The 27,104-nt window shown below is 44.5% G+C and overlaps 4 protein-coding genes across 7 annotated transcripts in view; 2 read left to right on the top strand and 2 right to left on the bottom strand.

The window, feature by feature from the left end:
* The first annotated feature begins 53 nt into the window (after nucleotides 1-53).
* Nucleotides 54-5,777, top strand: LOC148393480 (protein FAM13A-like). 3 transcript variants are annotated; one of them, XM_088385188.1, is made up of 6 exons: nucleotides 55-602; nucleotides 714-918; nucleotides 990-1,196; nucleotides 1,362-1,542; nucleotides 2,455-2,597; nucleotides 5,679-5,777. In XM_088385188.1, exons 1-5 carry the CDS (start codon nucleotides 576-578, stop codon nucleotides 2,594-2,596), a joined length of 762 nt encoding a protein of 253 aa, XP_088241314.1. In that variant the 5' UTR covers nucleotides 55-575; the 3' UTR covers nucleotide 2,597; nucleotides 5,679-5,777. The 3 variants fall into 3 exon arrangements, with proteins under 3 accessions (XP_088241316.1, XP_088241314.1, XP_088241315.1); XM_088385189.1 differs by lacking the exon at nucleotides 5,679-5,777 and adding an exon at nucleotides 2,793-3,474; XM_088385190.1 differs by lacking the exon at nucleotides 5,679-5,777 and having other exon boundaries at nucleotides 54-602; nucleotides 840-918; nucleotides 2,455-3,474.
* Nucleotides 5,778-6,632: 855 nt separating this feature from the next.
* On the top strand, nucleotides 6,633-11,299 carry fam13c (family with sequence similarity 13 member C). The gene is made up of 10 exons (XM_088385184.1): nucleotides 6,633-6,861; nucleotides 7,037-7,253; nucleotides 7,345-7,474; nucleotides 7,574-7,655; nucleotides 7,791-7,975; nucleotides 8,054-8,137; nucleotides 8,226-8,330; nucleotides 8,566-8,753; nucleotides 8,872-8,973; nucleotides 9,847-11,299. The coding sequence occupies exons 1-10, from the start codon at nucleotides 6,633-6,635 to the stop codon at nucleotides 9,971-9,973; spliced, it is 1,449 nt and encodes a 482-aa protein (XP_088241310.1). The 3' UTR covers nucleotides 9,974-11,299.
* A 198-nt stretch (nucleotides 11,300-11,497) lies between these two features.
* phyhiplb (phytanoyl-CoA 2-hydroxylase interacting protein-like b) lies at nucleotides 11,498-20,649 on the bottom strand. The gene is made up of 5 exons (XM_088385187.1): nucleotides 20,278-20,649; nucleotides 14,636-14,832; nucleotides 14,276-14,450; nucleotides 13,645-13,762; nucleotides 11,498-12,489 (listed from the first exon to the last, which is right to left on the bottom strand). The coding sequence occupies exons 1-5, from the start codon at nucleotides 20,381-20,383 to the stop codon at nucleotides 11,943-11,945; spliced, it is 1,143 nt and encodes a 380-aa protein (XP_088241313.1). The 5' UTR covers nucleotides 20,384-20,649; the 3' UTR covers nucleotides 11,498-11,942.
* Nucleotides 20,650-24,396: 3,747 nt separating this feature from the next.
* bicc1 (BicC family RNA binding protein 1) overlaps nucleotides 24,397-27,104 on the bottom strand; it is a 33,577-nt gene continuing 30,869 nt past the window's right edge. Inside the window, exons 19-21 of one of the 2 annotated variants that reach the window (XM_088384742.1) lie at nucleotides 26,864-27,024; nucleotides 26,681-26,780; nucleotides 24,397-26,533 (exon numbers count right to left, since the gene is read on the bottom strand). In XM_088384742.1, coding sequence (XP_088240868.1) covers nucleotides 26,406-26,533; nucleotides 26,681-26,780; nucleotides 26,864-27,024 — 389 coding nt within the window. In that variant the 3' untranslated portion in view covers nucleotides 24,397-26,405. Of the gene's footprint in view, nucleotides 26,534-26,680; nucleotides 26,781-26,863; nucleotides 27,028-27,104 lie in introns of both variants that reach the window. The other variant, XM_088384741.1, reaches the window with a different exon arrangement.

The following is a 27,104-nucleotide window of genomic DNA, read 5'->3' as shown; positions in this document are numbered from 1 at the left end:
GATGACGTGATTTTAAAATATATACATCGACGCAATGCTCTTACGTGTAAATGAATTGACTATACAAAACCCATTGGTAGGTCATTATTTACGTTTATCCTTAAACCCGGAAGTTGCAAGCATTCAAAACGACGCACAAGCAGTTCCGTCACGCCTCCAGCCGTCCCCTAATACTAAGAAATTGCAATACAAGCAATCTCTCTGCGCACCAAGTATTGTATTTGCTTTACTTTAAAACCAACAGCAATCAATTGTATTAGTTATTCAAGCTCTAAAATATAATTGACTTAAGAAAACAAGCGCGCGGAGCGATCGCTACGTCACGTCAATATGTTGCATTATTTTCCTCCACCAGTCTTTTTGTTTGTACAGCCGAAGTTGGCCTCATTAGTTAGTCCCTAATCCAAATTTAATGGCTGTCGTGAATTATAATTAGTTGAGGTACACATTCAAAGTGTCAGCAGTTGTCTTACATCAGGCAACCCTTTCTGAGACCAAATGGAAAACAAATGGAAGGAATGACATAAATACCAACAAGGTCAAGTGCTTGACTTGCCCGCCCATCTGGCTGTAACATGGGAGGGAAACTTTCATTATTCTCTGTAAGTAAATTCTTAAATCATTTATCAACTTGTCAAGTGTTGGCAAATAAATGTTGGGAAAACCTCATCAAATACAAAATCTGTTGTTGCGATGCATCGCTCCCCTTTCAGCATGAGAGGTCTTCGTCAGTAAGGATGCGGTTTAGTATTCGTTTCAACCGAGATGGATCTGCTCCTGTCTGCCGGGTCCCAAAATCTGGAGTGGCGCCTAAGTGTGTGTTTGGCGTTTCCTTACAGACGCTAAGACAAAATGGGAAAACAGTCAACGGCATACCGCTTGTCTTACGAGATATGGTAGAGTTCTTGGAGAAAAATGGTAACTGATACGCGCACCCTCTGACAAATTGTCTTATTCTGTCTTGTAACTCCGTTTGCTTTTGTAATCAGCCATGGACTATGAGGATCTTTTTCGCGGGGGCTGCTCAGTGGTGAAGATCCACCAATTGAGGCGACGGTTGGATCATGGCGAGAAAGTCAAACTGGAGCTGGAACACGTGAACACCGTGGCTTCGCTCCTCAAGCTTTTCTTTCAACAGCTGCCCGACCCAGTCGTCCCAGAGTACCAACGCAGACTTCTCGTCCAGACCTTCAGCGGTACAATATGTCTTCTAGGTTGATTAAAATAAAAAAGTGTTTGGAACATTGACAGAGAGATTCTTCCTTCCCATTAGTAAAAATTAAATTTTGCCCATTTCTCCAAAGCCTGAGATTGTAAGACTTAAAAGTACATTTTTGTCCTTTTTCATGTTCTCCCCTTAGGCAATACGGACGAATACGAGTTGACCCTGTCCTTGAAAAAACACCTTTGCCGCATCCCGGACGACAACCTCATCGTCTTGTTGTACATCGCCAACTTCCTTTCCAGAGTGGCGGCTTGCAGCGAGTTGAACCGCATGACGGTGGACAGTCTGGCCACCATTTTTGGACCTTGCATCTTTCAGTGAGTTGTTACGGGCCCGTGTAACGCTTCCACACTCGTGATGTGTGTGTGCTGATTCCACTTTGCATGAGTGTGAACATGATTCATTTTGCGCACAGCCACACCATCTCTGTTGTTTAGTTTCACCTTTCCTCCTGAAATGATTGATTTATATCTCAAAAACTTGGCATTCCAATAGGGGTGTGTAAACGTTTTCTAGCCACAGCACATACTATTAACTAAACATCGCCGTTGAGATCCTGATCGTCACCTTGAGTCATTTGAATTCACGTATTAGTGATGTTAAAGCAATTACGGGCAAATAGCAGCTTCTCAGCCACGTTTATGCTTGGCTGGCTTGTTGCCATGGCGACTCCCTCATAACCTCATTAAACGGTTTATAATATTGGCAGCGACAGTAAAAGGAGTAAAATCCCAGCAGCAAAAATGTGACGGTTAGGATGTCTGCCTCACAGTTGTGATCTTAAAGCTGGATAATGTAGGCTTAAAGTGGCTAGTTGACTGTTTATTTAAGCTTTGTCTAAACCAGTTGGCCAGTTAAGAACCGTTTCTCAATCTCTGAAAGTCTCCCAGCTCACTTTGCACATGCACAACAGGATACCAAGGCTGCTATTATGCTAGCATGAAGAGTAAAGTATTGCCAAAAGCTCACATCAACTATCCATCGACATATTTTTTATAATGTTGACGACCTAATTATTACTCTACGACTCCGGAAATGTATGTATGTATGTATGTATGTATGTATGTATGTATGTGTGTATGTATGAATGAATGAATGAATGAATGAATGAATGAATGAATGAATGAATAAATAAATAAATAAATAGACACGTTTCACTTGACGCGTCTATACATGATCCCTTCTTTCCACTAGATGACAGTGTTTCACAAAGTTTTTTCCATTCGCAGCGTTCCAGCCGGTCCCAAGATGCTGGAGGAGCACAACGTGTGCAACACCGTGTTGGTCCACCTCCTCAGGAAGCACAAAATCATCCCACTGCCCACCGGCATGTCTCGCCCACCTTCTCCGTCATCCTCCAACCCGTTCTGAGGTGACCTTTGAACTTCTCACCAATGTCGGAAAACGCTATCGAAGCAAAAGCTCAACAATGTGATCTTCTGATCCAGCCATAAATGGCGTCGAGTGATTTGTTTGAATGGTAGCGCCGGTGTGACTTTCTTGCAGCTCTTTTGGGAGTCAACAACTTGCGTGTATTGTTTACTTGGGCTTCTGGCTTTAATTGAAGGCGGCGAGTGAGCTGCTCTGCCTCCAGGAAGTCGCTCATTGACTACGAAGTGCTCATCATGTGTGCACTTTCCTCACTAATGGAAGCCGCCCTCATGTCATCTGTACGCTTGACTGCCAACCGTGTAGAAGGAAAAGTATTTTGTTGGCGAAACGAACGTTTCCTTCCAATGCACGCCGGGTCATGTTGATTTTCTTCACCTTTAAATTGTCGAAAACCAAACATGGACAAACAGTCCCACTTTTTTTTATCTTTTCAGCGTGATGAGCAAGTGGTTAGCTCATCTGCCTCAGTTTTAAGGTTCTGATGTAGGAATTTATTTACACCTTCTGAGTCATGATGGATTTTATAATCCTACGCTGCAGTCAACCGTGGACAAACCATTTTTTGTCTGTATTTATGTTCTCATACTTGCTCATATAAACACTGATGGTGATCTTGAAAGCACCTTCAATTGTAAGTTTGATTTTTGATCTAGACCAGTGTTTCCCAACCTTTTTTCCATTCACGGCACACCTTTTCATTGGAAAAAATCTCGAGGCACACCACCAACAAAAATCTGTTAAGTGTTACACCAGCTTCTATATTAAAATCAGTTATATTACAACAAAAGATGTAAAGTTCTATTCCTATATATGTATGGAGAGTCGAATAATTGACTACAAATAAATAATAAATATTCTTTAAATTGTATTTCTTTTGTAAATGAAAGTGACAGTTTTTAAAAAACGGTTTTAGACAGTGTAAGGAATAAACTATTGAAAGTGATTGTGATCAAAATCCATAATAATCAATATGGCTTTGTTTACTGTTTTAGACTAGCTCTATAAAATATTGCGACATTAAGAACAAAGTCACCTTTAAAGACGCTCTGCTGAGCTGACAGCGGCTGAGTGGCTATCACAGTCGAGGTGTCTCGACTTGACTGTGTATTTTACGTTGGTGAAAAATGAACAATCCAGGTTCTCCCGTTGAACTACATGCTCTGATTTCCATCGGCCCAAAAATGCACCACAGCCGTCATAGTGTCACTGTTAGTAAAAGCACACAGCAACTAGTGATGTGCATTCCAGAACAGAACTGAATCTGTAGAATCAGTTCATTCAAAAGATTCGTTCAAACGAATCGTCCCTCCCACACATACACACACACACGCACACACTGAACAGGAAGTTGCGTCACTGACTCGTCTCGTTCTTGGATGGGAAATATATATATATATATATATATATATATATATATATATATATATATATATATATATATATATATTGTCATAAAGTATATATAGTTAACCAAATGTCTGATTTTTATGTTTTGATTGGTGAATATAAATACAAGGGTTAGGGTTAGTGAACGAATCACTTCCTGAAGTGATTAGTTCTTTTTTCAGTTCATATGACTTCAACCAGTAGGCGTCAGTAATGCGCAATGAAGCTGGTGCCACCGTGGGAAGGCAGTTCACCCATTGACCCGTTCACGAACGGGAAAGTCAGGATTCGTTCCCTCACTGATCCATTCTCGCGATGAACTGGAAATGCAAATCACTCACTCACTGACTCGTTCACTCACAGATCTATTCAGTTGGTGAATGGGAAATGCAATTCACGACTCTTTCGTGAACGGGAAGTTACGTAATTTTCTTCTTCGTTTTGATTTACGGCAAGGTGGCACCAGCTTCAATGCGTATTACCGGCACCTACTGGTTGAAGTCATATGAACTGAAAAAAGAATGAATCACTTTAGGACACACACATAAACTGAGAGTATGTGCCGATGCCACAACATGAAATCTCAAGATTCTCCGATTTGCCACACATGCACGATTAGCAAGTGGCTGACCAGGCCTTGCGCTAACTGACCTGTGGTTTGGCGATCGTGTTTACAATGCGCTCGCGGTATTTAATGTTAAACAATTTCCCACAGCACAGCTGAACATCTCTCACGGCACACCAGTGTGCCGCGGCACCGATCTAGACCAATATGATATCAATGACGGGAATGCTAATCTATTTGAGACTGAGACAGGGATAAGGTGAAATTTTACATCTTCCTTCAAATGTCGCGAACAAAAGTGGGCTGTGTACTTGTTCTGAGCAATTTGGAATGATGTCAGTTGAAGTAGTGTCTGATTTGCGTGACAAAATAAGTCGTGTCACTCTGCTAAAGTTTGTTCCCAAGTTGTCTGTTCCACTCCAAAAAGCCCGGCTGACATTGTTGTTTGCGTCCTCGCCGACGTGATGCGATTGTCCTCCTTTGCGCCAGCTTGACTCGTCTTTGCTCGGCTCATAATACGGCCAGTGTGACAAGTGGCTTTCTGGAGCAGCGCTCTGCCCGCAGATATGCTTTTGATATGATTCCAGTCCAAATAACACAGAGGGGGGAGGGGCAGGGGAATCATGTGACGGCTAACTTTCTATTTGCGCTGACCTCGTAGGCTGGGTGGCACACTGCTCCCAAAGAACAGAGCTGCAGGACAGGTTGTCTCACATGTGCCTCACTGATGTCACACATGACTAAACCAGAACCTTAATGAACTTGCCAGATGGCCTCGGAGAAAAGAGCACATTTGATACAGTATTGATTACAAACATAGACGCCACCATGATCTAACCAGCCATTACATTTTAAATTTTAATCATCAGCTGGTGACATTTTGTCATAGTCATATAATACAATTTAGTCATTGTTGACGCCCGCTTACATTGAACCTCACCAGACTGTTCCTAATATATTGGCTTTGGAAGCACACGAACCCGTCGCAAGGTCCGTTTTGATTGTCAAGTGGCTTCTGTTATGTCACTGTAACGTTTCATCGCATGTACGTGCCACTTTCAATGGACTGCAGCACGATGACACATCATCGCTGTGTTTGTCCTCCTTCAGGCAAAAGGAGGAGGAGGAGGTGCTGCTGCTTCCCCCGACACACACACACACACACACACACACACACACACACACACCGATAATTACACAGGCTATGACGTACAACGGGTCCCTCCATCCTTGCTGCCATTTTCCAACTCCTAATCTGTGACAACGGGGCACCTTCGCTGCTCATGTAAGTATTTTTTGGCTTTACGCGCTTCTTTGTGGCTGCCTCATCTGTCGATGCCCTCTCCCTCCGTCCTCCCCCGCTCCCTCCTCCCATCCCTGCCCTTGTGACGCACGATGCTGTGTTTTTTATGAATGAACAGTGCGGGAGCGTGAGAAAGCAGTGCTTGAAGCCATGATGATGATGATGATGATGATGTCATCAGAGCTACTTAACCCAACCCCCATCCCCCCCCAAAAAAAGTGCCTCAAACCAAATCTGCGTTTCATTGCAGCCTCCATGTCTGTGCACGGCAGCGATGTGACTCCTGCAGCGCCATCACCGCGTAGCCGCCTTAGCTGGCTCTGACAACGTTGCCGTGGTAACCTCTCATCCTCCGCCTCATCCCCTCTGCTCTCCTCTTCCCGAGCACGCACGCACACACACACCCACGCCGCACGAAACGACACGAGCGGTATTCCCGCCGCGCCCCTTCTTGCCGTGCCTGATGAATAATCCATGTGGAGGCAATTGAGTGGGGAATGCCGGCCAGGAAGGAACGCCATGTGGCCATCTTTTTAGGTGTCGTCTATCGCTTCATAATGGACTCCTGTCCTGGATCCCACACTTGGACGCCACCGACACATTTGGACAGTAATCCTTGGGACTTTTTTGGGTTGAGCGCCATCACGAACAAGACGTGAGGAACGGCGAGGCGGAGGACAGCGTTCTTTACGAGGAAACACAGCGTGACTCCTTCCAGCTCATCCCTCTGGAGGACTTTAGAAGCTTTCTACCCCCTAGCCATGTTCTGCTTCTGCTTCCAGAGCCCCTCCCTCAAGCTGCAAGCCCTGGAGGCTGATTTTAGCCCCCCCGACTTGGAGCAGGAAGACCCCCGAGATCTGAAGAACCTGCCGGCCAACCAGCAGCCTCTTTTGAGCAGGCAGCCGAGCCCGCGTTTGGACCACAAGCCGCTCTTCCACTCGCCTCCCTCAACGCCAGCTCAGGACACCGTTGCAGACTCATCACAGCACGGTGAGTGCATCCACGTGCGCACAAATATCATGTACATGCGTGACTGTATACTTGCAGGGTCATTGAGCAGAATGTGCTCAATTGAGGAGGTTCGCCCGACGCTCATTGGGCCCTAATGCAAGCCGACTAACCAAATGTCCAAATGACACTTCGGGTTTTCGTCTCTGTCTGTCAGTTGCTCCCGCATCCCGAGATTCTTTCTATACACTCGGCGGCTGTCCTGAGGTACCTGCCGACCCCCCGGCTAGCTCCCCGGGCAGCCCCCCCCTGCTGTCGGCTTTCAGCACCGGCGAGTGCCCGGTCCCGTCTCCTCGCTGCCCCAACCTGAGCCTTCGCTACAACCTGGACCCCGACGCCGCCCCGTCGCCGCCGTGCTCGCAGCACATCCGCATGTAAGAGAAGCTCACCGTGTTAGTCTTTTTTTTGGGGGGGAATGTTCCATGTCCTCATTGTGAACCAACTTTTTTGTTTCTCCGTCCGCAGGGCGCGCTGCAGCATCCGCTCGGAACCAGACGATTGCTCCCTGTCCGTGTCCGTGTTGAAAAGACACGTTCAGACTTTGAGAAAGAGGATCAGGCAGCTGGAGGAGCATTTTGAGCAGGAGAGGCTCAAGGTGAATGCCAAAGTCGAAACGGTTGAGTCACACTTTGCCGCCAAGCCTCCGCTTGGGCCGCCTCCCACCTCTGCATCACGACGTTTTTGTTTTTCTCAGCCTTCTCATTATGACAAGAGCGCACATCCCGAGGTTGCCAGACTGATTAAGGAGCTACTGAAGAGCCGCAAGCAGCTAAAAGGTCACTTGGGGTACACTTGATTTTCATGGAAAACACAACAAAAACGCTTTTTGTTATTAATCCAAAGAATTTGGAGTTATAGTATAAGTCACAGAAACAAGTTTTGGGCAAAGCGTCGTTTGTGTGCTGTTGCAGAGCTCAAGCTGTGTCATGCGGACGAAGACGTCCTGAAAGCACCTTTCACCCCGAGCGAGGCAGACCTTCAGCAAGCCAACAACAAGAGCAACAACGGCAAGCCCAGTGTGGAGGAGACGCTCCACGTCATCAGCGTGATGCTGACGGAGAGTCGGCGAGAGCTCAGCCTTCCAGACAGCATCAAGGTTTCATACTCTCACCTTTCACAAAAGGAGGATCGTCTCGTTTTTCCCATGTCGAGCTTGATGTGTATCTATGTGCAGGAGATGAACCCTTCCCAGATGAGCTTGGAGAAGTCCAGTCTGCAAAAGTGTTTGCTCTACTTTGAGAGTCTGCATGGATGCCCAGTAAGCTAAAGTTTTCATTCCACTGGTTAGGAAATCCTTTAGTGTACTGTCAATAACAGTGTGGCCGGTCTCCCTTCTGTGACTTTAGAGTAACGCGAGTGAGCGGTCGCTGGTCAAACCTTTTTACGAGCGCTACCGCATTCTCAAACAGATGCTGCTTTCCTCCGCCACCCCCACACTCATCACCACCATTGTGAGTAGAAAGAACTTGAAAGAGAGCTGAAAAAAAAAAACGTGCATTGTAACTTTTGGGGTGAGATGATTTTTCAGAATAGGAAACAACAAATAGAACACTGGTTACACATATTCAAATAGTTTACTTTGCTGCCCTCTTGTGGCAATGTGGGTCCACTACATGAACTCTGTCCCATTAATTCTGAATGTTGTAATTGTACAGTCAATTAATGAAGTGATGTGTGTGGGAGTAGGAGGAAGAGGACGGCTCAGATGACGACCACCCCAAAGAGCAAAACCTGAAACAGCAGTACATGTCGCCTGGGGAGTCCCCCCCTCCCAGCTTGGAAATGTCCGACACGCCGCTAGTGTCGCCTCTGGACGAAGTCAAGTGTCTCCAGCCGCAGATCGTCACCATGGCAACACTCCATGAGGCTTCCAGGTACGGATTGTGTGCAATCAATCTTTTTTTTTTTTGCTGGAAGGTAATTTTGTGCTCAAATGTACGCATTGACCTTCTTGGAATGAAACTATTCTTTCAACCTTTTTGGTGCACACAGATCGGAATTACTGGACCATCTTCGGATCACCCGCTTGGAAAAACGGAGGCTTCACCGCGCACTGCGGGAGTTTGAAGACCTTTTCTACACCCTGAGTGGCAGGTACGTGCCCACAATAAGAAAGATCCCACTACAACTCGTTTACTTTTCAATTTTATTTGAAACTTAGGAGCATTCGGTTCCAACCAAAACAACAAACATAATTCAGTGAATGCAATTAAATACAGTGGTTCCTCGACTTTTGAGTTTTTTTGCATTTTTTTTGTCTTGACTGTTAGCTCGTGGCAGCGAATTTCACAGTTTGACAAATAGGGAAACTTTTTGAGCAGCCTTGTACTTCCTTCATGCCATTTATAGCCGCTCCCAGTTGAAGTTTACTGTAAACTCAACAAATACAATGTAAAACGCCACATATGGGCTAACAAAACTAGCATCTGCTACAGTACTTAGAAAACCTCAAAAGAACATATATTTGAACACAGTTGCAATACATGCATATTTTCTACATCCGCTGCAAAAAACGACTTGACATGACTGCTTCCTCATTGCATAAAAATACGATGCACAAATGTTTTAATTCTTTACTGTCTATTTAATAATAGTTGGTTTTATAGAGTAACGTGGATGCCCCAGCCAACCTTGCACACCCGCTTACGGAGTGCCAAACGTCAAGTCAAGGCACCACTGTATTCAGCGGAGGGGTCGGGTTAGGATTAGGGAGATCCACAAAAAGAAATTTCACTTTAGTACCGCATGGAAAGCTCTGGGTGGGGTGGTGGGTCGGGGTGGGGTTGGACTGTAAATTCTTCTGCTCTGTACACATTATGGAAATAGTCTTTTTTTTTTGGTTATTTGAATTACAATAGACACTGTACAAAACTATCTGAGTAAGGCAACCTAGGGAGCGTCAAGCAGTCAAAGAAGTGCTGCGAGCCCAAAGGAAAAAAAACAACACGACGATGTGTCCTCCCACAGGGTGTGTCAAAAGGAGGACCGTGGGCCCATGGCCGAGGAGTACTGCCAGTACAAGAACCTCAAAGCCAAACTGCGCCTGCTCGAGGCCCTGCTCAGCAAAAATCAGGACACGGCCAAGAGCAACTGAGCTGACGAGGACGACGACGATGATGCACTTTACTGGTAGACAGCGGGGAACGTGATGTTGTTGTACACTGGGAGTTGTGTAAATCTTGGTGTAGGTGTATTATGGCACTTACTGTTTTTTGTCTGTCATTATTGTGGAATATGCATTTTTTTAAATTATATTGGGAAAGAAAGGCATTTGTATGAAGGGGTGGTAAACAGAAAAACTAAATTGCACAATTATGAGGGAAAGTCACAAAGCTTTTTTTTCAAGAAAACATATATAAGTTTAAGAATTATCAGAGAACTAACATTTTGAAATTTCTAAAAATAAATTACAAATGTGTTTAAATAATACAACTTTTTTGTGATTGACTTTTGTTAGATATATTTTTTTCCTTTGAAGTTGAAGAAATGAAGTTTTCATGACTTTAGTTTTGTGAATAACATTTGTCATGTAATATAAACATATACATTATATTTCTCTGGGGAAAATAGTTTTGCTGATTCATTGTAATAGTGCTAATTTAAAAATGAAAACCATTTTCTTGACTTTGCGTTTTCGGAACTTACAACTTTACTCGAGGAAAAAGTAAAGATTTTTTTTTTTTCCCCTTTGAAAAAAAAACTGAATTTGGTTGCCGTAGTATTTCTCTTTTTGAGAAAAAAAACCCTCAAGCTAACCCCTTGAAATCTTCCAACAGATTTTAAATTAAAGCATATAAAGAAAAAAAAATTTAGTGGCAATATTACGTAGAATAAAAAAATACAAGTACACCAAATCATTTTGTCCAGAGGAAAACAAAATTACATTCAGCAAGAACAAAATAGTGAAATTACACGTGAAATATTTCTCAAAATGTTGTATTATGAAAACAAATTGAGTAAAAATAGAGATGGATAGAGATGGATTGAAGTTTCTAATTTCATGAAAAAATGTTATGTAATATTACAATCTTTTTCTTGAAAAAAAATTATACAACCAAATTATGACTTCAGCTTTTCTGTTCCAGCTTTTTTTTTTTTTTTACCTTTATCAGTTTGACCCACTTTCCTATCCAGTGCAATCCTTAAAACCATGTCAGGTTTTAATCCTTCATTGTGCATACATGTAATATATATTTCTATATTTTAATTTCTCGTGACTATTCAGTTTGAATGTTGACCTTGCAACCTCGTTAATGTCACAGCTCCACTAAGTCTTGTCACGTTCCTGTATCGGCCGCTGTTGCTTAAATGCTAATGACATGAATCAGAACTCTGTGCACTTCTGGTTTCCATAACACTATATGCCCGCGCCCTCCCTCTATGTACATACGAATACAAAATAAATATTTTTTCACATTTACCCCGCAAAACATTGACTTTTGTTACCTTTCCACCAACCACTGCACAGTAATTGTTGCAGAATGGGTTGCCATGGCGACGAGACTCACAGTACACCCGTGTTGCTAAAAGACTGCATCATGCTTTTTTTTTTTTTAAAGGTTATCACGCTGGTCCATCACAGTACACGTTTTTACGAGGCCTGTTGTACGAGTTGTAGTTCGATTCCACAGCTTGTTTTATTGTTTTTTTGTACCTTTGGTTTCAAGAAATATAACAGGATGCTGCAGCCTCAGTACATGCCATAGTTGGAGGTAGCGAAAAGGTGTCCTCCCGCTGGAACGGCAAACAGGATCAAAATCAAATTGGAAAGAATAACGATGCTTGACCGTAACAAGGCAAAAGGGGTGGAAAAAAATCAATTCATTAGTAAAACAGACAAAAATTAATCATTGAAGCGTGTTTGTAAGCGTCGTTGAAGTGATAAAAATACTGAAATTTGATTGTGTGGGTTTTGTTCATCTTTTTCATATATGTAAATGCTGTAGGTACAGGAACAAAAAAGTAAAGGTTGCATTTTTGTGAATGTGGATGGCTGACAGCATTTATGTTGGACGTTTACTTCAATACGCCATTTCATGCAAGTGTTGCACCCCCTCCCCTCGCTAGCGTCCCACACTGATGTTGCAGGTCTTGCAGCTGGGGTCCTTCTTGGCGTTGACGGTGGACAGACTCATGAGCTGGTGGCCGCTGATCTCGGCCACTGTGCCCAGCGCCAGATCCACAGGCTCCGTGAAGATGACCTCCAGGATCACATCCTGGGCATGATGGAATACCAGGCCGCCACCGTCGCCAGCTTCCTCCTGTTGGCACGTGAGGAAGCGGTTGTCGGCGATGTCGAGAGCGGGCAGCCTCTGTTTGCAGAAGTCGTCCCCTGGCGAGCCCTTGGGCGCCAGGACCAGGATGATGTAGTGGTAGGCCGTGTACATGCAGTAGAAGTCCCCAAAGTAGAGGTTGGTGTCGGGGTTGAACAGGGCGTCAGCCCGCACCTCGAAGCGGTAGCGACCGTACGGGGAGTCCTGCGGGGTCTTGCCCGTGTTGAACTCGGTGTTGCAGCTGAAGAAAAGACCCTCCAGTTTACCACTGATCGGAGAACCGTGACTGCCGCTGTTGTCTTTCACTGAGGGGACCATCCGGTTGCCCTGCTCTTCCCTGGAACAGAAGACCGCATTTTGTGATCATGACCACAAAATAGTCAAACAAGTTGACTATTACTTAGTCTTATTAGTTTGTATTATTATGGTATATGGGTTTGGGTATTGTTAGACTGTGATTATTATCATTATTATTATTTTTTTTATTAATGGGTTAGGGTGTTATTATTATTGTTTTCACGGGTTAGGGTATTAAGTTGCAATTACTGTGCTGACCACTAGACGGCAGACATCGCTTACTAAAACCTGCACTTGAGCATCACAATTAGTGTGTGTGGCACATGGCAAGAAGCAACACTAAAACCAAACGAGCTGAAGAAAGTAGATTCTTTCAGGTAATATGTTCCACCGATGTGACAGTTGCTTAGAGATGCTGTTAGCTACGGATGACTTCAAACAAGTTGACATAACAACAGCCTCTCACTTGTCCAAAAGCAATTGTTTTCTTTTACAAGAACACTTGACAGGTCGTTTGAAATGCTCGAGGAGTTCATGCATCTAATCCCTCTACAATCATGGCAGCTATCACATTACAAAGTCAAACGTACACAGTAAGTAGCTTAAGCGTTTCCACCATTTCATCTCAAATCAATTCTATTTGTCAATTAGTTGCGAATTTTTGCTATTCACGACAAGCATTCCTGAAGCATCCACCTTGACGACGCTGCAAAATTGTTTACAGCATTAAACGTGCGCGTGTGTCCGGTGGGTATTCGCCTGCAGAGGCTCATCTCTTTTCCACTGAAAACATTTTCCTAATTCCAGCAGTGTTTCCAAAATGAAGGTAAAGCTGATTACATTTGCAGAACTAAATGAAATTAATTAAATGTAGCTCGTGTGTAGCTTTGCTGCTGTAATGACATTAGCGCAGTGGGGGAAACAGCGTTTGTCACAAGCTGAGAAAAACAGATTTCATGATGACAAAGTGCTGGAGAGAAAAAGCAGCACATGGGCCAATCTCGCCTGACATTTCTCCCCTTGGAGAGCACCAACAACGCTCCAGCGAGAAAATTGTGATGACACACCTCCCGCCTCTGCTATTGCCGCTTTATTGGCGTCATTAAAAAATTTCCGAGCCCGCACATTTGACCAACAATCAAACAAATCAGCTATCAAAGGGAGCAAGACAAACAAACAAATGTATGATGGCTACCTGGCGTGGTCAAAGTATTCCTTATTCTGGTTGCGGTAGAAAACAGAGAAACGCAGCATGCGGCCTGCGATCGCCTCGGCCTTGGCCAGGAGCTGGTTGAGATGAACTGTGGAATAATCTGGAAAGAAGTTACAAACGTGCTCAGCGTCATTTTGTGCCAATGAATTCAAAGAAAGCTATGTTGACGTTCAAGCACTGCGGAAATGGTCATGAATGCAATTTTCTTTTCTCAAGGCTCACAAAATTGCCAGTGTTGCTTTTGTGCCGCTTTACTGGGGCCAGCTGGTGTGTAGCGTATGAAACCTCCCCACATGAGCCCCCATGAAACCTCCCCCCGCCGCCCCTTACGTACCGGCATTAAATGCTCTGACCTCTGCATTGCGAGATAAAACTGCATTGCTGGCCTAGCTGCTTTATTTAATCCCACCGTCCTTCCCTAATCTTAACACCCTCCATCTGTATGAATCTCGCTCTCATGCATCATGTGGACGGACAAGAGGTGCTTGGTCACATCCGCTGCAATAATGGAGGACTTCCTCAAGGCGACCTCTAACATAGTCACGACTATGACCTTGATAACATTTTGTGTCAAACGAAACATGTTTTATTTCCAGATTTCCCTATGACTCACCGGCGGTGCAGAACTCGACAATTTCGCTCCACTCCGAGACAGCGTAGTCTCCGTCGGTCTGTTTGGACGCCGTCTGGACTGCCACCGTGTACTCGGTGCGAGGGCTCAGGAACCAGTGGCCCCGAACCGTCATGGGCAGGGGCACCGCCTTGGCCACCAGCTTGGTCGGCACATCCTGGAGGAAGATACGATAGTGTACGATAGTGTTTTGTGTGTGCCTTTAAGGGGCGTGGCCTAATTATTACAATTAGCATTTGGTTGGTCATTTAGTTTGCCCAACTCTTTTTTCTAAGTTGCTGCTATAATTCATAAGGATCACATCACAGGGACGCCCGCCCCCACTCCCCCGCCAAGTTTGACCTTATGTTTGAACTTGTTGGAGTTTTTGTTCTCCTTCTTGTTGAGGTCAATAAAGTAATGCGTGATGCGGTCCTTGCTGCATTGCTCCATGTCCCAGCAGATCTTGAAGGAGTCGCAGGTGATGTGACTGATCTTGATGCTCTGCGGGACGGGCAGCTCCTCCGTATCGGAGATGGCGCCATCCTGTGATTTATTTCCTGCGCAGAAAGGAAGTCACGTTTGCTGAAAAATGTTGACATTTGGCCTTTACATCCTGCTCAGCGGCCCTCATTCTTTTATCTGCTCGTCCGCTCACCACTAGTGATTATTCTCTCTCCCTGTCGGCCACTTACAGTCTAAGCAGGGCGGGTTGCCGTGGAAACACATCCCCCTCACAATACAAACCTACGTGCTTCCCCGAGCAGAAGCCGCAGTGAATATTTCAAAACGGTGCTGATTGAACGTGCGCTCGACGCAGAGGAGGATCCTTCCTTCTCGATCAGCAATGAGGTTTGCAAAAAAAAAAAAAGAAAAGACATTTGCTGGTCAACGTGGTCTATTTGATCATGTTAGTATCCAAGTGTGATTGCAGGCGTGCGACTCACAACGCAAAGCGAGGTCAAAGGAAATGTCAAAACACGGCTCAACGGCTCCTTTGTGGAATTGGCGATGAATATAGACTCTTACGTCACACTCGGGCAGCACAGCAACAATGCGGTGTGTGTGTGTGCGCGTGTATACACGGCGCAAAGAATGCACATCTAAACAATGGCAGAAGCAACCGAGCATTGCGTGGCACCGCCATCTCCATTCATGATTAAAAGCGCAATTCCATAATTGGACTCATCTCGCAACCATACATACTAAAATGTACATTCTGGAACACAGAATGTGTTTATTCCTGTTTATAAATAGCTAATTGGCAGGCAGCTTGATGAGCATCTTTCCATCACCATTAGATTTTCTAGTGTTAACACAAAAAGAAATTATTAAATATATTTTTCCTTTATCAATTCATTTTTAAATCACATGGTTTTAAGCCACATTTTATTTTTTTAAATGAAAGCCTTACTATACAGGAGGATCATGATTAAAGCCTCGTAAGGCTTTGTCTTGTAATAAAAAGTTTCCTATTACAGGAACTCTTGATAATAGACATCAGAGACAGAGCTCAGACCATCCATATCCATTATCTGCAAGCTCTCCATCTGAAAAGTACATTTTGGGCAGTCGGGACTGTGCGGCATGCTGTCCCACCTTTTGTTACTGACCTTTGGTTCAGGCAAGGCCCGCTGTCACCCAGAATAAATGGAAAGAGAACACTTGAGAGACTCAGTCCATCACAAAAGTAATCTCGGCGCACAGCGTGTCTAGACTGGCCTTTCATATTTGAATTTAGTGAGATGGCCAATAGTGAGCGAGCATGGCCACTCAACTTTTATAATGACTCCCACAGCAGAAAGTGCCACCATATTTCAAATGAGGCTATTATTTCTTTTGTGGTGTATCCGTTCCCTCCACGGTCATTCATCACTATCCGCGAGGGGTCGTAACATTAGGCGAGCGGCTAAATAATTTATTTGCATTATTAACACTTTCCATGAACCAAAATATACTGTAGATGCAAATTCTCCTCCTGAAATGTAAACACAGATTGACGCTCTCGGCACATTGACATTATCTGTGTTCATTGACATCAAGGTGGGCAGAGAAAAGGCAAATTGATGGCTTTTGCTTCTTTCTGAAAATTAGATTGATGATAGAAATGCTAGCAATCTAGCAAGATACAGTGACTAGTGAGAAAGAAGGTAGCTCGCTAGCTAACTAGCAAGATAGCTAAGTGGTAAAGTGAGATGATGAATTATTATTACATTAGACATTGTATACCTGATATTGTGGGGAGCCTTCTCTTAGTATGGTTTGTGCGTTCCAGCTTTCCACAGCCTGTGCCGCTTATCTACTGTATGAGCAATCCTCTGGAGACGGTGAGAATGAAAGATGAAGGAGGACGAAGGTCAGACGGAGGACGCAAAAATTAACTGTTGTACTGCTCGCCTGGGACACGACTCAAGTGTCGGCAGGTAGATTACGTCGGGGCATCAATTCACTTTGCTGCATCACCCTCAGAGCCACCGAATGACACCACAACAACCATATGAGCACATTTACTACTTCCCTTCAAGAGGCAAACACCAGTACGATTCAGGAGTTTCCTTTTTATTTAGTGCCATCAAACAGTAGGCCTACAACCGTGTCCAGCAATGGACTGATGCAGAGGGATCCATAAAAATCTTGTTAACATGCAAACACGTCACCCTCCTAATGGATCGACTTGCGCCGATCTGCTCCAGTCTTAAAGTGCTTTTTTTTAGTCAAAGGATTGCAACCAGGCCAAAAACAAACACATCTGGTGTTTGGGACTGTCAGCACATTTAGGCATTAGCTCACAGCCACAGCCAGTTCATTTGCAGTCGGGCTAGGTGTTAGCCAGTTAACAACTAGCCGCTAGCTGCTATCCTGAGCCACAACAGCCAAGTCTACGTTCCCAATATACTCCCACGTCACGAACCTGTCTAATAGCAAAGTAGTGCTTTACCGCCATGGCATCTGCATCCCACTGTGACCGGCCTCCCAACTCTTTTAGATTAGCCGTGCGGCAGTGGACGCGGATGTTGGCCTGGCCTTTTGTAAAGGACGTCTTTGTTGGTTTGGCAAAATGGACCGCTAGAGTGACACGGACATCACGCTGAGAGCACCGAGCGGCCAGAAACAAGAGCATCTTTCTCTAAACCAAGCCAGACCAACAATGTGCTCCTTCATCGCCGTGTTTACACATCAGCAAGTTGCTCACCCACAAATACAGAATAACGACAACGCTACTATCATGGTGCCTGTGCCAGTTTTTCATGAGAAACCCAAAAGTGAGTGGTAACTAGCCAATCACATGTTAAGCGACGCTACACTTAAAGCAGTCAGAAAGCATCCAGTGAGCCAAGAACATGACTTTTTTTGTTGACTGCGAAATGATGAATAGATGCTTAACACATCCACGTCAATCTGGCCTGCACAGTCATGTTGTGGACATGCAGTTTGCTTGAAAATGCCAGTCACACCAACAACTGCAATCTACAGTACAGAATTCTAAATTAGCCATCAAGCGAGTGCTAGCGCTGCCAGGCCAACGCTAATTTGCTCGTCCGCGTCGTTAGCAGTAAGCGCACGTCTGAGGCCGACATCGTTAATTTGTGTTTGATTAAAAGTCACTCTTCGGAGAACAACCCAAGCTCTTTTATTTACTGGTCGACCTTCCATGATGGATCAAAACAATCTACTTGTCATTTTTATTTTAACAAACGTACCTCTAGGGGTTGTTATTGGAGTCCAATGTACCTTTCCTACCTTTGTTTATGAAAACGATTATCTCTAATAATGTCGTTCTCAATCTGAGAGGTTAGAAGTGGCACAGCCTCCATTTTGAGGAACAAATCCTGCATTTAGACTGCAGAATATTATCATTCAGCACCACACACTGAATCAACTGTCCCGTGACGTGTTTTGAGCATTGAAATGCATCGACAGTGCTCTGTTGTGTGTGTGTGTGTGTGTGTGTATTCCCACAGCCAGGAAGAGGCCCGGTGATGCTGCATGCACTCCCATTTGCTGGCTCAGCGTAGCCAAAGGCAGCTTCTCTCATGCTGCCCATTAAATATTGATGGCTGTGAGAGGTAAATTTAGAAAGCAGCAAAGTACTGAAATGAAGACGGTCCTGAGCAAGGACAAAAAAAAGTTTTCCAGATGAGAACACTGGCTAATTCCTGGAAAATCAATGCGATTACTTTTCATGTGGGTGCTGTCTTCCATCTATTATTATTCATGCTGCTTGTCATGTTCAGGGTCACAGCTGCTCTGTCAGAGTTCCAAACAGTCGACTCTTCATTTTGTAGCGTTTCACTTAGCTGGAAAAAAAAAAGCCTTACTAGACATATCCATCCATCCATCCATCCATCCATCCATCCATCCATCCATCCATCCATCCATCCATCCATCCATCCATCCATCCATCCATCCATCCATCCATCCATCCATCCATCCATCCATCCATCCATCCATCCATCCATCCATCCATCCATCCATCCATCCATCCATCCATCCATCCATCCATCCATCCATCCATCCATCCATCCATCCATCCATCCATCCATCCATCCATCCATCCATCCATCCATCCATCCATCCATCCATCCATCCATCCATCCATCCATATATACATACATACTTACATACATACGTACATATGTGTATGTATGTATGTATGTATGGATGTACATATATGTAATATATATATATATATTTTTTTATTGTTTTATTTTTATTTATATATTTTTTAACAAATAATAGCAATACTCGTTATGGTTATTTTTTTACCCAAAAAAAGCCATGGTCATCAGAGTAAGGGTTCTAGGGTCAAGGGTTAGGAGGTATTGGGTCATTTAAAAAAAAATTACATTACATTAGGGTTTTAAAGTTGGGTTACGGTTTCAAATTAGGGTTAAGACTTCAAATCAAGGTTTTAATGTAGGGTTGGGGCTTTAAATCACGCTTTTGAAATAGGGTTAGTTTTCCAAAGTAGGTGGGGCTCCAAAATACAATTTCTTCCACTCTTTAAAAGAAATGGACATTTTGACTTACAAAAACCTTTAAGCCTCATAGCCTACCAATTAGTTGCTATCTTGCGATTGTCTTTGGTGCCTTGATGGTTATGATGGCGAGAGATGGAATGAGGTCAAGCAAGCCCCCTCTGCCCTCGGTGCTGTGTGAACCACTACTCTAATCATTTTCACATACCGCTGCAACTCGACCGGTCTCGCCGCTTCTCCAACCAAAGTGGCCAGAAGCCGTGTTTGTTGCTCCATAAACAAACACCATGCTGGTGTCTCAAGGACACACGAGCTCTATTGATTTAGACTATTCAGCCAGAAGTAGTTGCAAATGTTAGCAACCAAAACAACCCGGGCCCAAAAAGCTGGCAGCCAGTCCACTCCTGACCATTAGGAAAATGAAAGCGCTCGAATCAAGCCAACAAAGCACTAAGCACATCGTGGCGGTAGTGTATCCAGCATGCTGACCTGGTGACTGTGCACGTAACACATTTGACGTGTGTGTTTGAAACAACCAAGAATTGATCTTTTCGGGTGTTGCGGAGGCTGTGCTCTTGCTCACATGTGGCTGCAGCCATGTTGCGGTCTCTCCTGATGATGACTTGCTTTTTTTCTTTTTCTGCACAATGCGTTTGAGGGTTCAACAATTCTGATCTTCAAAGTAATCATGGGATGATGACTACTTAACGACAATATTTGCAGTTATGAATGATGCATCTTTAGAAGAAAGCAGTTAGGTGTGGTGGTGCCTGCAGGGCTGAAATTTGGGCTTTCTTTTATAACATAGGTACAAAAAGGCTTTGTTGCTTTTCTTGAAATTCCACACGCGCACCGGTCCATTCAAAAGACCCCCCTCCTATGAGTCCCTTTAAACTGAAGGCAAAGGCGTACAAAATGCAATCAAAGGTAGACACTGCACTGTACATCACGGGAGGAAGGTGGGGTCAAAATTCGACTTTAAAGCACAAATGCATAATGAGCAAATTAAGTTGATTTTGAGCTTACCATCTCGCTCACACAGCTTAATGGTGTCCAGGCTGAGGTCCTTGATCATCCCCTCGCAGGGGCTCAGCGGGCTGCTGATGTTGCGCGCCAAGCCTGGTGCCTCCATCTCGGCCCGGGTGGATGTCACAGACGGTGATGCTGCGCTGCCTTGCGCTGTGAATGCGAATGGCCGGCTGAGCTCCGCTCGCGGCTCTACTGGTGAAAGAGGATGAGAGATTGAGCAGAAAGAGATGGACTTTGCAGTCTCTCCCTTCCTCTCGCTTTGACACGTCACGTGCTCGATCGGGGGAACGCCCCGTTGCACACCGTTGCGAGGATGCAAAAACGCTTTGAAATGTTGCTCGTATTTCTTCGTTCTTCTCGCGCCGCATCCACGCAGAGCCACAAGTGTGCACGCATGCGCGTGTGCCCGTGCGTGGTGAATTGGAGGTGTTGCGTCATAAACACAAACGCAACGTCAGCCGGTCTTCTCAAAGAGCCACGACGTTTGTCCGTCTGTCTGTTTTTGTCCTCACAGTTCGCGGAGCTCAGCTGTGAGTGGACTAATGATGAGATGGGGGAGGAACATGCCTGGAGCCCCAACCTGAACCCCTTGACATATTGCACGGCATAATGAGTGCACCTCCACCTTGATTGAAGCTTAATTAAAGTCTTTCATAAATTTGCAAAGGGGGTCAGAAATCAGTAATTCATGAATAGTGACATTTAAAAGAGGCATACTTTACAACTAAGGCGTCATTTTTGTCAAAATTCATGTCAAGGGGTTAGGATTTCATATTAGGTCTTTAAAATCCTATTTTGCAGCCCTAACCCGAGTTTCAAACCCTGCTGTGTGTGTGTGTGTGTGTGTGTGTGTGTGTGTGTGTGTTTCTGATTGCACGCATACAGGAGGTCTCCCAGAGGTCAAGAGGATGATAAACGGAAGGCAAGCCGATGATTTGCAAGCCTTGGGCACCTCCTAACACCATTTGGCCACATTTGAGTCACGAGTCATTTTCAAGCTCCCAAAGCAGTCACTGTCACTTTGGGTTTGTTTTGGTCTTGCTCTCTTTTAACACAAAGTGCCGTGAGAAGAGATGACAGTGGCTGGCAAAGTTTGTAAACGCGCCACATGATTAAAACACCGACAGAACTCTTTTAAATGGAAGGGTAAAGATTTAAAGACACTCTCGGTTGATTAATTACAACACCTTTCTATTTGTGTACTTCTCCAAATCATTAAATTTTCAATTACTAGGATCCAAATAAAGTTCGCACACTTCAACACACTGCAGTGAATGTCCGACAAAGAGCTGCTTTAAATCACTTCTGGGTTCTAATACTGATTAGAGGGGTTTGAGGTCTGCACATTCGGGTCAATTAGTGGAGCAATTGCGGCATAAAGCGGCATTTCGCTGTTATGCAGCACGCAAATGGACTAAATTGTGCTTCTTTGCTTCAAGTGTGTCTGTACTCAGGTAGCTTAAAATGGCCGCCCTCCCACAATGCAATGCAAAAGCTGCCCATGTGGCGGCCGTGGCGATCGCCACTTTGAAGTGGTTACAAAAGTGCGGCCCCTGACCTACATGTGGATTCGGCTGGATTGCGGCAAAAACAAGCTGCGTTTCCACGCGCACCGCGGGATTAGCGCGCGAGGCTTACGGAGGCCAGCGGGATCTAACTCCACACTAAGCTCATCATCACGCTGCCTTCAGTAGCAGCAAGGATGACACCACCAAGACCTCGGTTCACATTTTTAACATCCAACAGAAGTGAGTCTTGCGACATTCATTCCCGAAGGTCATTGACAGTCTTGCTAAAGCTGCAACAAACACAACAAACATGAAAAGAGAAGCGTGAGCCGCACATATGATTTAATGGAAGCCAGCTTGTGAGCAAGACTTAGCAGCTGCCCCCTGTTGCGTTTAAATGCCTTCATCGCAAAAAGAGCTCAGCCACCCTGATAGTCGCAGATTAGCACTGAAAGGAATTTTTAACTTCCTATCCATCAAGCGTTACATCATCAAAAGGCTTCAAAGAAAAGCACAGAATAAAAACAAAACAAAGCTCATTGTGATGTACGCCATGCATCGCCTCGCTATGTTTTTTGCAGGAGGAGGAGAAGGCGGGCGGGTTCTGGAGCTTTCCTTCCTCCATTCATCCATCAGCCAAGCTCATTCCCTCCAGCCACAGTCATTATGTGTTAAGATCAGTTCTGGGAAGCAGGGGGCTAATAGCCATTGACAGCATCCCATGCAACCCCAACAATCACACACCATCAGGAAAAAATAATCCATCAAAAATATACACATATATCTATACTCAAAAACAAATAGCCAAGATTGGCTCACATCCACTGTGAGCTCAGAGGCCAGATGGAGGAAGATGCATGGGAGGTGCCGTGTGAGGATGCAAGATGAAGAGCGATGGAGTCGTCGTCATCCTGTGGGATGAGCTTGTATATGGAACAACATTTCAAAGTTGAAGCGAGAAACACTTCATTAGCTACCATCCTGTTATGTCTTCGTCCCATTTAGTTGTAGAATGCATTTCATGTGCTTTAAGGGGGAAAAAAACAATTGGAAGAATCAATGGAAAACAAGATCTCTTTGCCAATGACATGAATGTAAGCTGGAGGAAGATTCAGAGTCATTTTCAAGTCATGGCTGGAGTCACAGGAATTTGTTTGCCATGGCCAAAGTCCCAAGCAAGGCTTGCCCAAATGTGGCACAAGTACCACAAGTGGCACGCGGGCTCCCCCTAGAGGTATGCAAAATAGTTGCGTCGACCATTGAAAGAAATGTTTGATTGTCAATCTAAAATGTACATTTGTATCTAAAGAAGCAAATGTACACAAATGAGGGAAGACAAGCATCGAGCAACATATTGCCCAAGCAAATTACGCAGCATCATGTTGTTCACACTTTTCCTGCAGCGGCAATCTGTCGCCGCGTGCAAACAATATGGCCGGGCATCAAATGGGAAGCTTGCCGACATGTTGATGGCCGCTTAGTCATTCAAGTCGCTTTGATGCTGCAATTCACAGGAGCTGTCTGCCCTCACATCTCTGCGCATAATTATGATGAAGAGCATTGTCTCACATTTGCTTGACTGGCAGCTTTTCTCAACCAATGTGACGGTAGAAATGAGGTTTTTCGGGGGAAATGTGACATGACAAGACGTCACTCGAGATGGCTTGAGAGGGTAAGCCACAAGGGAGATCATTTCATATTCAGCCAAACTGCACTTTACAGGTGAAATTAATTTGACCTTCAATGACCTTTTCAATGCTTAGTCATCGTCAGTGGCTACGTCCTGTCTTATTGCATTTATTTGTCCCCCACGAAGAAGGCTTGAAAATCTCTCCAATCCTCAGTTATGTTCCACTGGCACCGTAATGAATGTTTTCCCACTGCAACCTACATATTAACCCGGCAAAAGCTGTATTTACACAGTCGGCAGTGCGCCGGTGTTACACAACAAATATGAAGGCGGGAAAGCTTGTGTGCTTCCAGCCCTATGTTGAACAGAGGCCGCCATCTAGTGGGCTCAATATATACAACAAATGGTTCATGAATCACCTTGAAGCTTCATTTTCCCATTAATATATAAAAAGAATGGAACCCCCCCCCCCAAGCATTTCAAAGAAGCTCAATGGAAATTTAAAGCTTTTTAAACAATACTGCCCCCTTAAGGCTTGATATGGAGTCATTGGCATTTAGACAACAAGACCCAATCACCTGTTTTCATACATAGAATCCCTCCATCCATTTTTTATAGCACTTTTCCTCATCAGGGACAAAATTGATCTCTTGCATAAGAATCAGTAGTCACGCTATCAGCATATGAGGCAGATTAAAATGAGGATTAGCGCTCACAATTGTAAGAAAATGTGCACACGCTTTCATATAACAGCAGGAAAAGTGTTTTTGCTGGCTTCATTCCATCTCAAAATACAGCAAAATCATTTTGCATATCAAGCACCCGAGAACGTTCTGGAAGCAGAAAGGTAATGAGGGAACAAAAAAGCTTTTCGATCGCGACAGATGATTCTCCACTTGGAGCCTTGCTGGAATATTTGGAAGACAACCGCGCAGCAGATGGAATCATTCCCAGACAAACCACAAGAAAAGAAGAGAGACATTTTGCATACATTTATTGCCTTCAGAATATCAATGTTTGAACTTTTTTTTTTTTTTTATGCCTGACTATCAAAATAAACAATAATAAGACAACTGGAATAACAAAAGCTTTTTGGCCTCAATGCACAAATCCTTTGGTGCAGAACTGTAGCTTTTCCTAACACAAAAAATAATTGTTCAGTCACACAAATGTTAGAGAATTCTTTTAGTGGTTTGACAATTGTTGTTTAAATGTACCGCTGAACTGGACTACAAAAATGGTTTCCAATAAAAACCCTTTTTTTTGGCATCCCACTGAAGGCTGTGCGATTTATTGAGAGGAGTTGCAAGTAAACGTTTTTTTTTTTTCCTGGGCAGGACAAGTCCCTCAAGTCCTTCACGATTCACCGAAAAACATCAAAAGCTCAGAGCTTCGATAAAGCGCTTCTTTTTTTCAACAACATTCACCGGTTAAGACGAGAAGCAAACACTTTGCGTGGAGTGCCTCGGGACAAAGCTCCATCTTCTTGTTGCTATTTTTTCAAGACTTCCATATAAAAAAAACAACATAAAACATCGGCAAACTCAGAAAATGATTCACTGTACTGTAGTGTTGCTAACAACCACATGGCTTAAATAGGCCCAAGTGGTTGATAAAATTGAATTGAAGAAAAAATAAAACCGGAGCAAGGCACTAATTTGTTTTCTGCTGGTTTTTCCTGTTAGGATTTCAACGCTTTGGATGCAGGCGCTCAACTTCCAAAGGCACTTTGTTACACATGTACAAAAAACAACTTGTAATACTGTCAAATATTAACATGACAACACATAATTGCACTTTGGTTTCAACTCCAGCCTTCAAATCTTGAGAATTATAACGTCTAATCCTCTCGCTCTTTTCAAGGGCATCAAAACGACCCCAAAATATGACCGGGGGACATTTGAGCGTTTCTTTGCGTTCCTTCAAATGAGTTTTCATGTTCCCTGTGAGATGCAGTCAGAGCAAAATGTCCCTTCTTCAAGCCAAAAAAAAAAAAAAACTGGCACTTGAGGCTACAAAAAGTTCCGTAGTGAGGTTCTTGCTCCGCGACAAAGGCAGAGGAGTGCATTGTGGGATTCTGAGGCCGGCGAGAGGTCAACGCAGATAGATAACAGACGGCGGGGAAAGAAGAAGAAAAAAAAAGCCCGTGTTATAAACAACCAGATGCGGCCATCGAAGTGCTCCACAGACTGAGAAACATAAAATGGCAATAAGAATAGCAAATAATCATATTAGGTCATCCGTAATGTATAAAAAGAAAATAGACATGTAAACTGATTAACATTATACATCCCGCCCCGTTCCCCTAACATGGTCGTTAAAAACAAAAACATAAAAGAGTACAAAATTTGGTCTACAGAGTACACGGACGCAAAGGATGGCGAGATGTCGCAACAGCTGCACAACATCAAGAGGCACTTGGGAGGGACCTTCTCAATCTAAACACTTCCCTTTTTGGTACACGCCACCGAGCGGTCCACTTTGGGGCACTGACCTACTTTTGCACTTTGTCTGGCCGTACCCTCCCACCCCCAACGAGGCCGGCTGGCTAAGTGCTGACACATTTGGCTTGGCACAAAAAAAAAGAAAAGGCATCTGTGCTTTTTAAGTCCAATGCATAGTAATTCTTCTTCTTCTTTCGATCTGAGCAATGAAGGAGTTCACAGGCAAAAGTTTCGTAAAATTAAAGTGCATGTCACCGACAGAGCTGCAGCGGCGTCAGTGGGGTAAAAATGATTGTACGAATCCTTCTGCCTGTTCCCTTGAAATACTCGGGTCGCCTTGGAAACACGCAAATGCTTCACATCGACTCAAAGGGAGTAAACGCTGGACCTCAGGAATGCCCCCCCCCCCGTGTGTCGGTTGGCAAACTATGGCTTCTAACTGAATGCTTTTACAAGATGCCGCTGTCAACAGTCTGAGCCCGAAAGAGGGAGGCGGACGAGCAAAAAAAAAAAAAGATAAAAAATGGGACGGGAGGGGAGGGTCTACCACCGGCCGCTGACGCTGGCCATCTCGGCATGGAACTGACGAGAGAGGCGACCGCTGGCGCCCCCTTCCAGGAAGGATGAGCGGATGGGGGGCTCGAATAGCTTGCGCCGGTTCTTGTTCAGTTCTGAAACGACATTGGCGCAAAGATGAACTCGGCGACCGACTGACTTTTGTTTCTGTCGCGCTAATTTGGTAGAATTTTGGGAAGGTCAAAGTCAAGTCAAAGTGTTTAGGTACAGCTCTTCACCAGAATTAGTCAGTCTTCCAATACCTGAGATGGCCAGCAGCATTTTCCTGCGGGCGCCAAAGGTGGTGATGCCCAACTCCTTCAGGTCCTGGTCGGTCAGAGTCAGGAATGTCTGGAGGTCAATCTGTAAGAGACATCACGACCGTTTTGTGTTCACGCTTCGCCAATCTTGACTTGCTGGAAAATACGTCTGGTTGCTCCGCTTACCTCCTGCTGCTGAAAGACATCTGTGTACTTCCCCAGGCCCAGCTTGCTGAAGAGCTCGGGCAGGTCCGAACCTTTGAGGGAGGAATTGAGGCTGCAGCCGTTGCTGCCCGTCACTGACGAGATGCAGTCCATGTAGTTGCTGCTGCTCAGGTAATGCTCAGCTGCTGTCCGGCAAAAGAAAAAACAAAACAAACATAAGGATACACAATGCAATGGTATTTGGACTGTAAATTCAAATGGA

This window comes from Syngnathus floridae, chromosome 9, assembly GCF_059516105.1.
Source record: "Syngnathus floridae isolate MCC-2025c chromosome 9, RoL_Sflo_1.0, whole genome shotgun sequence".
Taxonomy (NCBI): Eukaryota; Metazoa; Chordata; class Actinopteri; order Syngnathiformes; family Syngnathidae; genus Syngnathus; species Syngnathus floridae.
This window is presented reverse-complemented; position numbering and strand designations above follow the sequence as displayed.